The sequence below is a fragment of the Varanus komodoensis genome, unplaced genomic scaffold, assembly GCF_004798865.1.
Source record: "Varanus komodoensis strain SLA01 unplaced genomic scaffold, ASM479886v1 scaffold31, whole genome shotgun sequence".
NCBI lineage: Eukaryota > Metazoa > Chordata > Lepidosauria > Squamata > Varanidae > Varanus > Varanus komodoensis.
The window spans coordinates 9,255,537-9,270,803 of record NW_025335780.1 but is presented as its reverse complement, the minus strand read 5'-3'; the positions used below and the strand labels follow the sequence as shown (position 1 = coordinate 9,270,803).

The 15,267-nt window shown below is 42.3% G+C and overlaps 1 protein-coding gene across 7 annotated transcripts in view; it reads right to left on the bottom strand.

Annotated features, from left to right (window-relative positions):
- ABCC4 (ATP binding cassette subfamily C member 4) overlaps positions 1–15,267 on the bottom strand; it is a 166,134-nt gene that overhangs the window by 132,686 nt on the left and 18,181 nt on the right. For 6 of the 7 annotated variants that reach the window (XR_006415474.1, XM_044437824.1, XM_044437822.1 and 3 more), the window contains 6 exons: positions 11,537–11,626; positions 9,134–9,297; positions 6,396–6,521; positions 5,398–5,647; positions 3,889–3,993; positions 235–324 (listed from right to left, as the gene is read on the bottom strand). Coding sequence is in view for 6 of the 7 variants with exons in the window: in XM_044437824.1 (XP_044293759.1) it covers positions 235–324; positions 3,889–3,993; positions 5,398–5,647; positions 6,396–6,521; positions 9,134–9,297; positions 11,537–11,626 (825 nt within the window). In the remaining variant the exon portion in view is untranslated. The remainder of the gene's footprint in view (positions 1–234; positions 325–3,888; positions 3,994–5,397; positions 5,648–6,395; positions 6,522–9,133; positions 9,298–11,536; positions 11,627–15,267) is intronic. The other variant, XM_044437823.1, reaches the window with a different exon arrangement.

Genomic DNA, 15,267 nt, shown 5'->3' with positions numbered 1-15,267 from the left:
ATGTCTACATGTTTCAATTTTACAAAATGCAGCAATATCCCGTTCTAAATGCTTCAAGTCAGAGGTGTAGAAACTGGGGAACTAAGGCAGCAATAGGCTCACTAAGATGGAGAAGGGAGAAACATTCCCCCACTTTCCACATGCCTCAGAATTTAGCTGACTTTAGACTTCATCATTCATGGATATAACACCAATACAGCTTCTACCATAGAAAAAAGCCAAGCACTGACTTACCTTTCCTGCTCCCACAGGACCAATCACAATCAGTAATTCTCCTGGTCTGACAGTAAATGAAATGTTTTGAAGAGTCTGCGAGTCCAGAGTCTATAAATGTGTGAAGAAAACCATTAGTTAATTCCAAACTGGTACTGACACTCAAAGGGCCCAGCGTCCTTGGGTGTGATAAGGGCCCAGCGTCCTTGTGGCTGTTCTCTGCCCTCCACCTGGAGAACTCCAGCAACCTCCAATCCTGTTCAGCCAATACAGGCTCTGAATGTGGAATACCTGACATGACCATCTCATCGCTTCTGCCTGTTTCCCCACCATCCTTCCTTGGCCCACCATCCTGCCACCTCCCGTCTCTTGCGTCTCCTGGAATTGCTACATTCCGACCGCAATCTTAGTACTTTCTTGTTCCACCAAGTTATTGGGCCTCCCCAAAATCTTCTACACATTACCCTTTATCTTACTGAAACTAAAGTAAAGGTACTGTAATTGAAATAATAACATACTCTTTGAAGTAGCATTCATTGCAATTATCAGCATTCATTTCAAATAAGCATGTTAAGAATCACAATAAAACCCTCAGTCTGTCTGTATATATAGCTTCTTCACATAGTTTCAACATAAAATCTTTCTAATTTGCAGTAAAGCAGGAAGAGAAAAGTCAATCCCTCCCGCATTTCATCTGTTGCAGCTGTCCAGCAGTTGCAATTTATCAAATTCCGTTCCCTTTTTAAAGAAATGCCACCACTTTAATACATTGCTACAAGGTTCCGTCTTCGAGCAAGTCCATATTCAAGCCAGGAGTGCAAGACAGCATTAGTTAAAGGCTCTTGAAGCTTCCGTTCAGCACGTTCAGTGTGGCACCTCAGCCACCTTCACCTCCTGCTCTTTCTGCTACCTTTAGATTTTCCCGTCTGCCTCCACAGGGCATCCCTCCTACTCACGACCTCCAACTGTGCTGACCCATCTCCAAGCCCAGTTCAACTAAACACAAAGCAGTCTATGGCTATTAGCTTTGCTTCAGTTTTTTACAGTATCACTGGAAAGCCACAGTGAAACCTAGATATATTTAGCATTTGTTGATTCTGCAACATCAATATATTAGAATTCACACTCCTCAAATTGCACCACATATAATAAAACAATTGGATTGCTGCTATACAGGATTACCTGTTCAGCCAACAATGTTCTGAAGCGCAGAACAAATGAACTCTCTTCCCACCCTAAATTAGGCTGCTGAAATTAAGAAAGCTTTGGGTAACCAGGAGTAGATTTTTGTGGAAGGACTGTGACTTCCATTTCCTTCTAGTAGTCAGAACTTATTTTTGAGCTCAAAATTATTGAATTCCCAGTACATGTCCTTTACACCAGGCTTTGGTTGTGAATCTTCTAGTAAAATAAAAAAGGGTAAGTCCAGAAAAACGGAAGTCTGTCCATCCTTGCTCTATAACCCTACTCCATTGTGGTCCCAAGTAGATTGAAACATGGGGAGCCTCTCTCTTCTTCAACCCAATTACCTCAAGATGGCAGCACTCGCCCGTTATTTCTGTACTTGCTGGAGTGAGTGCCACACAACCGTGGGACCGAATGCCCGTTTTCCCTTTAAAGATAATATTGGATTCACTGTAAGAATTCCTATTTCAGCCAGCTGGGAATGTGATATAGATATAATTCTGCACTTCAGAACACGGTTGGCTGAGCGGAAAGAAAGAAAGGAAAAGGAAATATTTCATGACAGAGGTGCTCCAATCTCACCCAACCTGGCTAGAACTGTCCAAGAGATCTGGTATGCTGGAGGAAAAGTCTGCTTAGGAACTGCTTGCCAGAGCTAGTTTTAGTAAGTGGCAGTACGGTCGTATCTTGCATATTAAGGACAGGAGATGTCTTGCCACAGGCTGATCTAGGTTTTTGGTAAAAATTGCAGATTTGTGGTTAAGAAGCCACCTAGGAAGCGCTTTTGGAAGTTATAGGCAGCCTATAAATATGTGAATGAATGAATAATAAGCATGTTCTTATTACATTACACAATCAATAACATGCTCTTCCTCTGATGTGATTTTTTTAATTGAATGTTTAAAAAACTATAATGAACAATATATAGGAAAAACTGAGAAGGATCTTAGAACAAGATTCTATAAACCTCGAAGCACATGAAAAAGAAGCTACAGCAGCCTATTGCAAGACTTTTTAATTCATTTGCACAAAGTCCCTCAAACTTGAAATTGCTTCCGCTTGAATAAACAAAGGCCACTGCCGTATGCTTGACAGGAAAGAAAACTTCTGGATCTACCAATTCAGAACTCTTAGAACGAATGGCCTTAAACTGGAAGATAATTCATAAGTTTTATACCACTCACAAGTCTGTTTTTTTTCCTGCAGAGCAATTTTCATCTCCCAGCATTCCAAACTAAGACCTCTAGTGAGGAGGGCAGAGGCCATAACATCTAGCACTAAATATACTTTGAAATTAGCATGTTATTAGTGTCTGAATCTTTCTTGTATATTTTAACAAGGGAAGCTGCATCCAAGGAGGAGCCATGCCCTCTTTGTGGATTTACTGTTGTGCAGATTAATTGATTGAACGACTGATTATATTTATAGCTTGCCTTTTTTCCATCTTACAAGGAACCTAAGGCAATTTACATAATTCTCCTCACCATTTTATCTCCACAACAACTCAGGGAGGTAGGCTAGGCTGAGAATGCCTGACTGGCTCAGAGTGGGGACAATGTAGAGACCCAAGGCCAGAACTCCCCAGTCCCAGTCCATCCATCTCCCCACCACGTCACACTGGCTTTCTCTCTATCCCTTTCGTCTCTATATTGCTTCTCACAATCCAACACAGAATCCACTACCCATAAATCTGCTCATAGCAAAAGGCTCAAGCACACTTCTCTGAAGGATTGTGTCCCCTTTGGGGGGGCTTAATGCCACTGAGAGCAGAATTGTTCCATTCTGCACATTTCTTCCTTTTCCATGTTTGAATTATCTTCATTTTGTGCTGTATGTCTGCAACCTGAAAGAGTCTTCTTCATCCCTGGACTAACTCCTACATGCTCTATAAAACAGATCAAATATTTAATTTAGGTGGCAAATCTTACATAAATCATTCTATGGATTGGTATCACCACTAATCTGATTGTGGGTTCAGAACCAAGTGAGCACTGAATTCTTTTCCCAACTAAATTATGGGATGCTGTTCCACCAGCCACACTGCTCTCATTTCCTTTAGCGTGAAGTCACCCTGGAGTCCAATGGGCAAAAAATGCAAACCTTTCTGATTGAGGTGTTCTGAGATATTTATCAAGAACTTTAGCTTTTGCATAGCACGCTTAGGGGTTCCAAATCATTTCACACAGTTTTTGGAAAAATAAAAATGCCATTCATTCTGATCTCCATAAATGGGGCCAGGGCTATGCTGAGTAAGTCTGAGACCATGATTTTAAACAGGGCACTTCCCAAAGATGTTGTTTAACTCACCAAGTGGGGCCTGGCCCCTGAAAGTAGCCACCCCACCCCTGCGCCCCATTTCATCCACCTGCAACTGGGCCGCTGGACTGGGGTGCATTTTCAGTTCCTGGATAAACCTATGCCTCCTTGCTGAGGCTGGTTTTATGAATGCACCACTGCTGTCTTAAAATTCCAAAATAAAACGGTGCTTACCTTGGACCAGGAGCATGTCAGGTCTTGTGCATGAAGAAGAAGGTTCTCACTGTTATTTTTGAGCTGCGGACCAAGCTGAGAAATCTCATCAAGGATCAAAAAGTTCTGCATCAAGGGGGGGGAGAGAGAAGAGACAGACATCAGGGGAAAGAAATCCAGAATTTCCCTGAGAATCTAATCCTCTCCTATTTGGTCTTCCCCTTCTTCTTCTGCCTTAAACCTAAAATTAATATATTTAACCAGAAAAGTGCCCTAGAAAATTAACACTTCAGTACCATACGACATGCAAAGTACAGTTCTAGTTTTCCTCAAATAATGAGAACTTGTCTAACAGCAGCAAAACCGAGACTCCTTTCGATGGCAAATTCTATCATACGCAAAGACAACAAGGGACACACCAAGGCCCAAGCCATGCTCTTCTGAGTTAGTTTGGTCTCCCAAAGACCCCCTTGCAACCTTGCTTCCACACCTGTCTCATGAACTGGTCTCAGGACTTGAGCAGCTGCATCCAGGACCATCCTAATGGACATATGCAAACTATGCTATAAATGCAAAACATACTTTAATTTAATGAGAAAGCACCAACTTGAAGGTACCATGAGGAAGATGACAAAGCACTGCGAGAGATACGATCGACTGAAGCGGGCAACAAGAAAAAAACGGGTTCTGATAAAGCCAGCCAACTGCATTCTTATGGGAGGAAAAAACCAAACAATTAACAATGGAGATTTTGAGAGCTGAGGTAATCACTTAAAGCAAATTGGAAATGTGGCCATCAACAGGAATGAAGCAAGGCAGTTTCTCTCCTGAACATTTATTACTACTACCACCACAAGGAGTATGTGTCATTCTCCCCAGAATGAAAGAGAGGCTGAAGCTATAAATCAGTGTGTACTTTCCTGGGCACCGATTTCACTGGACTCAGCTGGGTTTAAGTCTAAGTTGACACATTCAGGATTGTACTGCAGCTTTCACCACTTTAATCCGACTTCCGCTGACCGAAGAGAGCAGCTGCTCACAAAATGCTCCACCAGGAACCCTTTACAACTGGCAAGGCTCTGTCACATGACACCTGTGTGTGCCCCCAGCCTCTGCAAAGAGTGTTCATCCCCTCCCTCCAGTCTGCAGGCCAGAAGACGGCCAAAGCCAGACAAAGCTTGGCAGAGTGACAGCTATTCCTAGCCCCAAGCACAGAGCTCCCTGCCTTTCACCTAGCCACCATTCAACTCTGATGGGGATCACTTACTTTTATGGCCTTAAAAGCACTTGGGCATATAAAAAAGCAGATTCAATTAGACTTGTAAACAGCTGCTTAAGAATTACCTTTAGGCAAAAGGGAAACATGCGCGCTTCCTCACAAGCTCACTGTCTCCCGGGCGAAACGAACACAGATATTTGTGGACGAGCAGCCGGAATTGTAAAAAAATTGTGGTTTAATACCTCGCAGCTTATTTACAATGCCACAGCCAAATAGAGCCCCAGAGCAGCACACTGCTTTTCCAACCATACCTTGATTCGGCGAACGCTGACCAGAGCTTCAGAAACTTTCTCAACAGCTGCTGGGAAGAAGAGAGTGACCGTCAGCCTCACTGCGCCATACAGCGAAATGGCAACGAACACTCGGCTTGCGGATATAACATTGCCAAGTAATACGTAGGTCATGAATGTCATGAACACCGTTATTTTGCTGGCAACGAAGAAAGATGCCAAGTTAAATCCCCGAAGGTAAGAACTCTTTAGAACCATGGAAATCTCCTTCCTGAAATTAAATAATAATAATAGTGATGATGATGATGATGATGATGGTCTTGAATAATGTAATGTCTTATTTGCAAAACAGCTAAACAAAGCATCCAGTCTGAACAGATCATCAACACTGAGCATGTTTTAAACATACCTCCACAATTCAATCCAAAAAGCAGTATCCTCATGATGACCTTTCACCCTAACTGCCTTTAGCAACAGAGAAGAGAGGGAAAAGATCCTACCAGATGCAGGATTTTTTTTTAAAAAACCTGATTTTATTGTTTAAAGTGGGTCAGAAAAAAAGGCTGGAAGTCAAAGAAACATGTTTAAAATTTTGACAAAACATGCTTTTAAGCCTTCAAGGAAGCCAAAAGACTTCTTGTTTTTGACTGTAGCAACTTAAGATGTTTACTTCTTGGGAACATGTTTTTATGTTTTCAGATAATGGTAAGTTTAAAAATGCCTCCTCCTATTTTATATTTTTTAGATTTTTAAAGCCTGTGATATATAGCAGTGCCCTCATATGACATCATAATCCTTACATTACTGCTTAAGAATGTGGGGAAAGGAATTGCCATTTCATAAGCAAGAAGGAAATTGGAAATTCATGAAAAGAGCGAAAGAATAAAGCACTTAAGCAAATATTTTCTTGTGATGAGGTTCCTTATGCATAACTTGCTTCCTCACAAGAAGGCGAGAGGTGAGAAAGAAGAGTAATGTAAAAATGTCATGCAATAACTTGCAGTGGGACACATCATCACCTTCTCATGCTGTCCACCAGATTAGCAAATGGTTTTTCCCAGGCATACATCTTTATTATCCGCATTCCAGCTATGACTTCATTCATGGTTCGAATTCTCACATCTGTAAAGGCTGCTGTCTTGCTCCTGCAATATTAAAGGAATTTATACTGCTACGGTCAAAATAATGCATAGTTATAAAGAAAAGAAAAGTCGCCATGTTGCAGTGGCTAATATATTGGACTGGGACTCAAGAAATATGGGTTGTAGTCCTCACTTAGCCATGAAGCTCATGGGTTATATTAGGGCTAGTCACTGATTCTCAGACTAACCATTTTGATAGACTGTCGTGAGAATAAAGTTGTAAGAAAAAGAACTCTGTAACTCTGCCTTGGGTTCCTTGCAAAAGGAAAAATGCTGGATGTGTAAAATCAGCAGCAGCAGCATCAAAATAATGAACATAAGGAGTGGGAGTACTCAACCATTTGTTTTTCTATTTGTATATAAACCAACAGTAAAAGCACTTTGGGTCATTTACAAGAATTGAGAAGAAAACATGCTATAATAAAACCTGCATAACATTCCAATACACAAAATTTTAAACAGAATTTTAAGAAATTTGAGCAGCTAAAGCAGTTTATTCCAGTACAACTAAGGTCTCCCATGAGTCATTAATACTTTTGAATGCCTCAAAGAAGGAGGCATGGAAAGGACAGCAGAGTTGGTATCTGGCAAGCTTAAGTGGGGAGATCATTCCATAATTGTGGAGCCACTGCTGAGAAGGACCTCCTCCCGGGTCCCACCCTTCATGCCTTGTTCGGATGCAGCACTCAGAGGAAGGCCTCAGATGGTGATTTTAGTGTCCAGGTAGATTGAGGCTGGAGGAGGCATTCCATCAGCCCAAGCTATGTATGGCTATATATTCAGGCAGACAGGGATATATAAATACTAATGAATATTATAAACTAAATATGGTTAAAATATCTCAGGACCTAGTGTATGATTTTAGTGTCGTGCAAAAATAGACTTCACTACCTCTTTTGAAAGGTGTGAGCAATTTCACAGGCAGGAATAAAGGCTGGAGTTAAAGAAGACCAACTTCTTTTTCCATTGCCTTGTAGTTCAGCTTCCCCATTGCCTCCACCCCATTCAAGTCATCCTGCTCCAGCTCTCTCTCTTTCCCACCTCCCTTAGAAGTTCTCCTCCAAACCTGGCAAGGCTTGGAGGCTCACAGCCAAAAGGCTCTGAGATGCTCCACTCAGCCATTTGCACACCCTCAACCTGGCTCTCTGGCCCAAAGATAGTCATCCATGGCGAAGGTCAAAAGAAACCACCCGTTGCTTTTCAGCCCTTTTTCTCTCTGGGCAGCAGTGGGAATGGGGTCCAGCACCAGCCCTTGGACAGCCCATTTTGTGAAATCTTGCCCAAGTGACCCCCCACTTCCCTCCTCCAGGATCCCCCAGTTCTTACACACAAACACAGCTAGCTGTGTGTTTACACACTAGCTACCTACTTACCTACAGGCTGTCCCTCCTCTCTACAGCTCCCCCTTTCCCCGTGGTCCCTTCCCAAGTACGGCACTTTACTTTTTCCCATCGAAAGACCTAATCCAATATTTCACAAGAATATCTGCCTCAAAGAAGCTTCATGAAGTTGGGCAAAAACACTTTTACACAGAGATATATGGCTCGTAGTGGTGATCATTATACTCTGCATTTCTGTTTCTGCTTGTGTTGCTGGACTGTTCAGAGAGAGCAGCCTGTTGTAATGAACTGAATGGAAAAAGGAAACCAGCATGTGTGTACTCAGCTGTCTTGTACGCCACCCTATCTCACAAGATCATCAGGATATTAATTAATACTGAAGCTGCACAGCACACACCGTCCTCATCCATTTGAAAAAAAAGTGGGGGGGGGGCAAAAATCAATTAACAAAATAAATTAACCACTTTCAACTCTTGCGCTTTCCAAACAGATAGAAGCATGTGTGATGTATTTCCAAGAACATATATATTTCTATAAACATTTAATAAACTATAGAAATATGAAGGTGACAAATAAATTGTTTTTATAATCACTGACACAGCTAATAGTAGAAAGATATTCATATGGAAATGGTGGGTATCCTGTGGTCTGCAAATTATAAAAAACAGAAATACTTTTTTCATTATTGAAAAATGAATATTATTGTAAACCATCTTGAGATTTTTTGTGGAAATAACAGACAGTACTTAAAATTGTAAATAAATTTTAAAAATAACAAATACTCTTACACACTGCTTTTCTTAGCATGCATGTACAGATAGACAACTGACGTGAGAATGCATGAACAGGAAGTTCTGAATTTTAACCTCTGGGTGGCAGTTTGAAAAGGCGAAATAAGCATTCACAAGGCATGTAAATGCAGAGGACAGCTTTGAACCCAGTCCAGGGCTTGAGCATGGCGGGGACCAATGAGGCCCCACTGGAAAACATTTTCTGCCAGGGTTGCCTCTCCTCCTCTTCACAGGCCGAAATCAGCCACCTGTGTCTTTTGGAAGGAAAAACTCTTCCCACTGGAGGAACAAGAACTTCTGGTGCTTTTTTATGGGTACTCCTGGCCTTAGCGACTCTACTTTTGAGCCTTCTCTACAAGTGAACATGCAGCAAATATTTGTAAAAGTGAAGTAAAGATGAACTTCACAGCATTATTGCAGGCCTTTAAGGGAGAATTTTAAGCATTATGAAGCAAGAAAGCCACACGGCATTATCCCCTCTTACCTCAGTGCTGAGAACAGCCTCCCGAGACAGGTTTGCAACAGGAGCAGGATAATTAGAACGGCCATTCCTGCAAGGCACGACGGGCCAATCTCATGCCAAAGGAGTGCCATTACAGCGATCGCTTGAAGGGGTCCAGCCCACAGGAAATGCAGGAAAATAGTCACCTGCGCAAACAGAATGGTAAGAAGGAAACACACAGATTAACTAAGACACGCAATTTGGGTCAAAGAAAAATTACGACAGCCACCGGTCTAGTTTGCACATTTCAGCAATGACCCCGCCACGTAATCGACAGGCTCAGATGTGTCTGCAACTCGCAAAGACAGCTGCGTGGGAGAAATGCACAAGCGCAAGACTAAATGGGGCAAGCTAAACGCGACTCTCTTTAGGCTCACGTGAGCCAAAGGATAACAGGCAAAGCAGGGCGTACGTTGTACAGAATCACAGTTCTTAGTACCCATTTCAGTTATATCATTTTCTTGATACACAAGAAATGATGCCACAGAACAGAAGAGTCCACATTCACAGAAAAGGTGTTTCAGAACCCTGTTTGGATCACTCAGTCTTGCTCTGATAATTGTATAACTTGTTTCCTTTGATGGCTTCACTTCTCAGCCAGGGTCCTCTGCCATACTCTGGAAAGCCAGCTAACCCTGTTGAAGGTTCTGGCAGCTCCTCAGTTTTGGCCAAGCTGAAGTTCGGCTGCCATGATTGGGAACTGGCAAAATCTTTATGAAGCAGCTGCTCCTGGAGAGCAGGAGAGGGAAAATGGTAACCTTATAGGCATTTTGGCCCACAGCTCCCATCAGCTCCAGTGGGGATGCGTGGTGGCTAGGGATGATGAGGACTCTAGGCAGGAATCCACTGGAGGAGCACAGGCTGCCCATACCCTGCCCTTTAACGAGCAGCAAAGCAGGCTCTAATTAGTCTTGTCCTGTGTTAATGACCACTTTCCAGAACTCTGGCACAGGAGCCAACTTCAAAGCACATGTTTAAGAGGTAGCCCCTTTCACCACAGCTTCCCCAGCCTGACGGAAACAGGGCATTGTTGCTGGGAAAAACTTTTATTGGTGCAAGATGCTACCTGCACTTTAATGTTAGAGACAACTCCCGGTTAACTGTTGAAATGGCTTTTGCTGGCCGCTTCAGGTAGATCAGTTCTCATTTGCCGCAAGAGCTGGTGTCCCAAAATTCGCCACCCGTGCAAGACAGAGGCATCTACTCAAACCGGCCCTGGCTTTTGTCCTGGGTGTCTATGCACATCACTGCAGTGCATCCTGAAGGACATCTGGATGCCACGGCTAAGCAGAGCATCCCTGCAGATTGTGCTCCAACAATTCTGTGAGAGATGATGGGGGGAAGGGAGTACGTCCATCACCTGGGACCACTTAGGGACTCCCCCCGTTTCCTCTGGGTCTGCAGGTATCATTCCTGTGGCTATTCCGAAAGATGCCTAGATCTTACGACTATGCAGAAGCAGAGTGCATCGCTGTAGAACCTGACTCACAGAATGCATATCGGCCATGGCTCTGTCACCTGTGAGCACATAGGCGGGCCCCGCTTCTATCTGCGAAGCTGCTTGACCCACTGCAATGCAGTCCTACAGTCACCCCAAAGGCTCTGAAATTCATGGCACGCAGCAGGAGGAACCATCCCTCTGGAACCGGAACTGCACAGCACCTCCTCAGATGCTTTGGGGTCTGGTCTAGAGCACATCTGCACTTTAGAAGCTTTGGCTGCTTCCACGGCAGATGCCACCATCACACTGAGGATTCATGGGGCTATTTGAAAGGACATTTAAATATTGTTTGGGCCATTCCAATCATTTTTAAATCCTCTTTTAATTGTTTTGGTTCTATCTGGAGATGATCACTAGAAGCTACTGTGTTTAGGGTACTGTGTTAAGAACTGTTCTAGTTAAGAAACTACTTTGGGTATATTATGATTTGTAGTAGTTGTGTATGAAAAATAAATGCCTATTTTGCTTTGAAGATGATCCTTAACATCTTCCAATGTTTTTCTGTGGCAGTGACACAATGCATACAGATGACCACTTGGTGTTCCTCCTTTTAGTATGTCCCCAAAATTTGCCAACCAGAGCCATGTTTAGATCGCATTCCACAAATTATTCCTCTCAGCACAAATTGTATACATATCTGCTTGAAACTTTTAATCCACTGAAATCCACAAAATTCTTGCTCAACTTAAATCCATGGTATACCCAAGAAAGGATTCTTAAGGCTGCAGTCTTAGAAACTATATCCAATTTTGCAAATGCATGCAGGAAATTCCAGTAACTTTTGAGCATTTTGTCTTGACAATGATCAAGAAATGTAGGCTGTTATCCAAATCACCTCAGGCTGAAATAAATCCCAGACAAAAGCTTCCAGTAACGGGACTTACCTGATCAAATTTATTTACGTCATTTGATAAAAGATTTACAATTTGACCTGTTGTTGTTTTTCCCATAGCTGTATTACTTAGACGAAGTGCCTAAAAATCAAGAGAGAGAGAAAGAGAGAGCACAGTACTGCTTTTTAGTTACACTGTAGGTTATTTTAGACAAAAGATTTTCAAGAACTGTTCTGCCATTATCCTTTTCATGGCACCATTTAAAAGGATAACGAACAACCCAGAATATATTCTGTAGAAACTCCTGAGCTGTATTTTGCATCTGTGAAGATAAGGCTCACTCCAAAAAACATTTTCTGGATCAAAATACAAAGGTTCAGGTTTGGCTAAGGCACTGTTGATGACGAAGAGAGACATCCGGTAGTAAATACGATGTTTCCTGCATCAGTGCTATGGTTGGCCTCAAGCCAATTAAAGCAGGACTACCCTCAGCTCAGCATGAGTAAATATATTAAGCAGCATCCAATCTGTCAGAAACACTAATGTAAATCATATTGCACTACTCTAAGTGGCCTCTAGCGCCATCCCAATAGTATTTGCTGATGCAATCAAATTTCCAAGAAACCCAGAATAGCAACAAACATTGTAGGTGTGCTTAGGGAGGTACAGCACTTATCCAACGTATTTTAAATTAGCAGTGGTGGTTGTGAAAATATTATAGGTACAAGTGATCAAAATGATGAGACAAATTAAGGATATCAATACCATGCTACTCTTTAAAAGCATCCTCACAGATTTGCAGGTGAAAAGGATTAAATAAGCATGAATTTAGTAACCTACCATTGGAAACAATCTAGCTCCTCTTCTAACATATTGCAAATATACCAGAAACACAGGAAAAATCAATGCAGCAAATGCCCTTGAAACTTCTAGGCAGTACTATATGACAAATGCGCCTAAATGACCAAATTAGACATTTGTTTCAAAATCATCGTGATCATCTTATATATCTACAGTTTTCATAGTTTTCTTTTTAAAAGTTGCCACTTTTCTACTATTTATTTATTTATTTATTTAGCGTTTTTGCATGCCGTCCCATCACTTAATGCCTCAGGATGGCTTACATAAATAAACAAACATAGTACGAAAATACAGATTATACAAATTAAAAACCCGATTCATTCTGGCTGCAAATTAAAACCTAGAGTTAATATTAAAAGTTATTAAAATATTGTTGAAATAAAAAGGTCTTAGCCTGGTGCCAAAAAACAAATAACGACGGCGCCAGGCAGACCTCTCTGGGGAGCACATTCCATAGATGGGGCACCACCGCAGAGAAAACCCTCCTCCAGGTACTTTGCCTCCTGATGTCTTTCACAGAGGGCTCCCGGAGGAGGGCCTCTGCTGCCGATCTCAGGGGGTGGGAGGGCAAATACGGAAGAAGGCGTTCCTTCAAGTATCCAGGTCCCAAGCCGTTAAGGGCTTTGTAGGTGATGATCAGCACCTTGAATTGAGCCTGGGCTTCGATGGGGAGCCAGTGAAGCTGGTAGAGGACTGGGGTTACGTGAGAATAACGTCCAGTCCCCATCAGCAACCTGGCTGCTCTATTTTGCACCATCTGAAGTATCCAGACTGTCTTCAAGGGTAGCGCCAGGCAGAGTGCATTGCAACAGTTTAGCTAAAAATAGTTAATTTGTTATAATATGAAGAAAGGAGGAAGGGATTGAAAACCTCCTAAAGATAATGTATAAAATAATGTAAAAATGAAAAACATAATCCTAATAACTTTCCATGCCACAGATACTCAATATTAGAAGCACTTGCAGCTTGCCACAAATGTAGAAACACCTTTCAGCTCAGTTGTAGTTAAGAATTTGGGCTACATTTTCCCCAACACAGTTACAACACCGTCTATAAAACTTTGATGGCCACAATGGGAGTTCCTTTCCCCATTCTAGGAATTTGTTTACAGACACAAGAGGCATTAGTTATAAAGTTGCTACAGCAGGAAAGAACACAATTTTTAAGGACTACTGCAGTTATGAGAAAACTTCTGGAAAACTTGCTTGGGTTAAACTGAAGAACTAGGAAATCAGGTCAGCTTCTCTGTCTGTACTTTTACATGGCAGTGCTGTCAGGATTGGAAGAAGCTAACTTCTTACAGTACCACTGTGTTCTCTGGTGCATCGTCTGAGTACAAGCACAGCCAGACCATCAGCCTTGGAACAATTTGTACTCGTGGTCCTAACCTTCAAGGCCAACCACAGGAGCCTATGTGTATGTACAGTTCTGGACATCTGAGGTTTTAAAAGGAAATGCCATCTAAAAGTTAACCATTATAAGATAAAGTGGTGGTGAAAGAACTTTTAGATCATTCATTTTGAAATCTGTTTGAGTGTGACTTAAAGATGTTTACCACCCCCACCCAACAAAAAAGGGTAGGGGAGAAGGGAAGGAGTTAAGTTTATACATACAATCCTCTTCGCTCTAAAGCTGAACTTCAGTGTTTGGGTGCCTATCAATTTCATGATAAAATTGAGCTATCCAAAAATAAGGAAGACATTTCTGCCTACTTCTAAATTAATACATATTTTAAAATTTTCCAGCACACAAATTGACAAAACACACCAGTATTCCACTGGCAGATCGTTAAAAATAAAGAGAGGAGAGCATAGCACAAACCAATTTGCTGTTCACAGGTTTCTCTCCACCAAACAGATTTTTACTCCTCAGCAAGCAGAATCTGCTGTAAAAGCCATTTTATTAATCCCATAACAGACTAAGCTATGGTACGGAACAGCAAATTAATACCTCAGAGATATGTTTACGTACAAGGAAGCAGTACGCCCTGTTACAGCAGTATGCCTGAGAGATTATTTCCCAGGTATCAAAAGTGTGTGTACAAAAAAACAAGCTGGGTTTTCCCAGGATGCTCACACACTTGGTGCATGCATTGCAACATAACCCACACAACTCAGAAACCTAAAACGCCCAGAGAAAGCAGCTGGAGCCCCATGAGTAGAGAATTCCCACTAAGAGGCGGCAGAAGCTGAGTCTGCACTCACTCTTGGCCCTAAGTCTGCACAACTTTCCCATAGGAAATGGGGTCACTCTCAGTACTTTATGTGGGATCCAGCTAAGCAGCTCCTATGCTGTGCTGCTAATGTATGAAGCAGGCCAGACTAAGGCGAGGAAAGAAACAAGTTCTGGAAAAAAGAACACTTCCACTTCCTATTCTTACATTTATATCTGCTTTAATAGCAATCCCCCAAAATGCTTATACAAAGACACAAAATCCAAGACGCTCCTTCATAATATAATAATAACATAGAAGGTATTTAGAAACGAGGTTTGTCCTCAGCCACCCCAAGTTATTCACAAAAGGGCCAATAACACCTTCAGGAGAGAATTCTGTAAGGAAGGGGCTGCCACCTGCAAACTAGGAACCCAGGAAAGGCAGGTAGATCAAAGCTTTCTGGCACGGCCACAATTCGCCGTTTTGCACCAGACACTAGTACCACTTTTGCCATTAACTGTGGAATGTTCAGATTCTTTGCAGGTGCTGCTGCCCCCACCGTCTCCTCCTCTGACCTGGACATTTAAATCTCGCCACTTTGAGGGAGTATGAGTGCCAACATCCCTCCAGCTGGTCCCCTTAAGAACTCCACCTTGTGCCCAGGCCCAGAGGGCAATTCTGATCCCGTGCAGCGTAAGAAACATTCTGACCATGGTCCAAACATTCTTCGGAGGAACATCCATATATTTATCCTAGAGGTTAATGC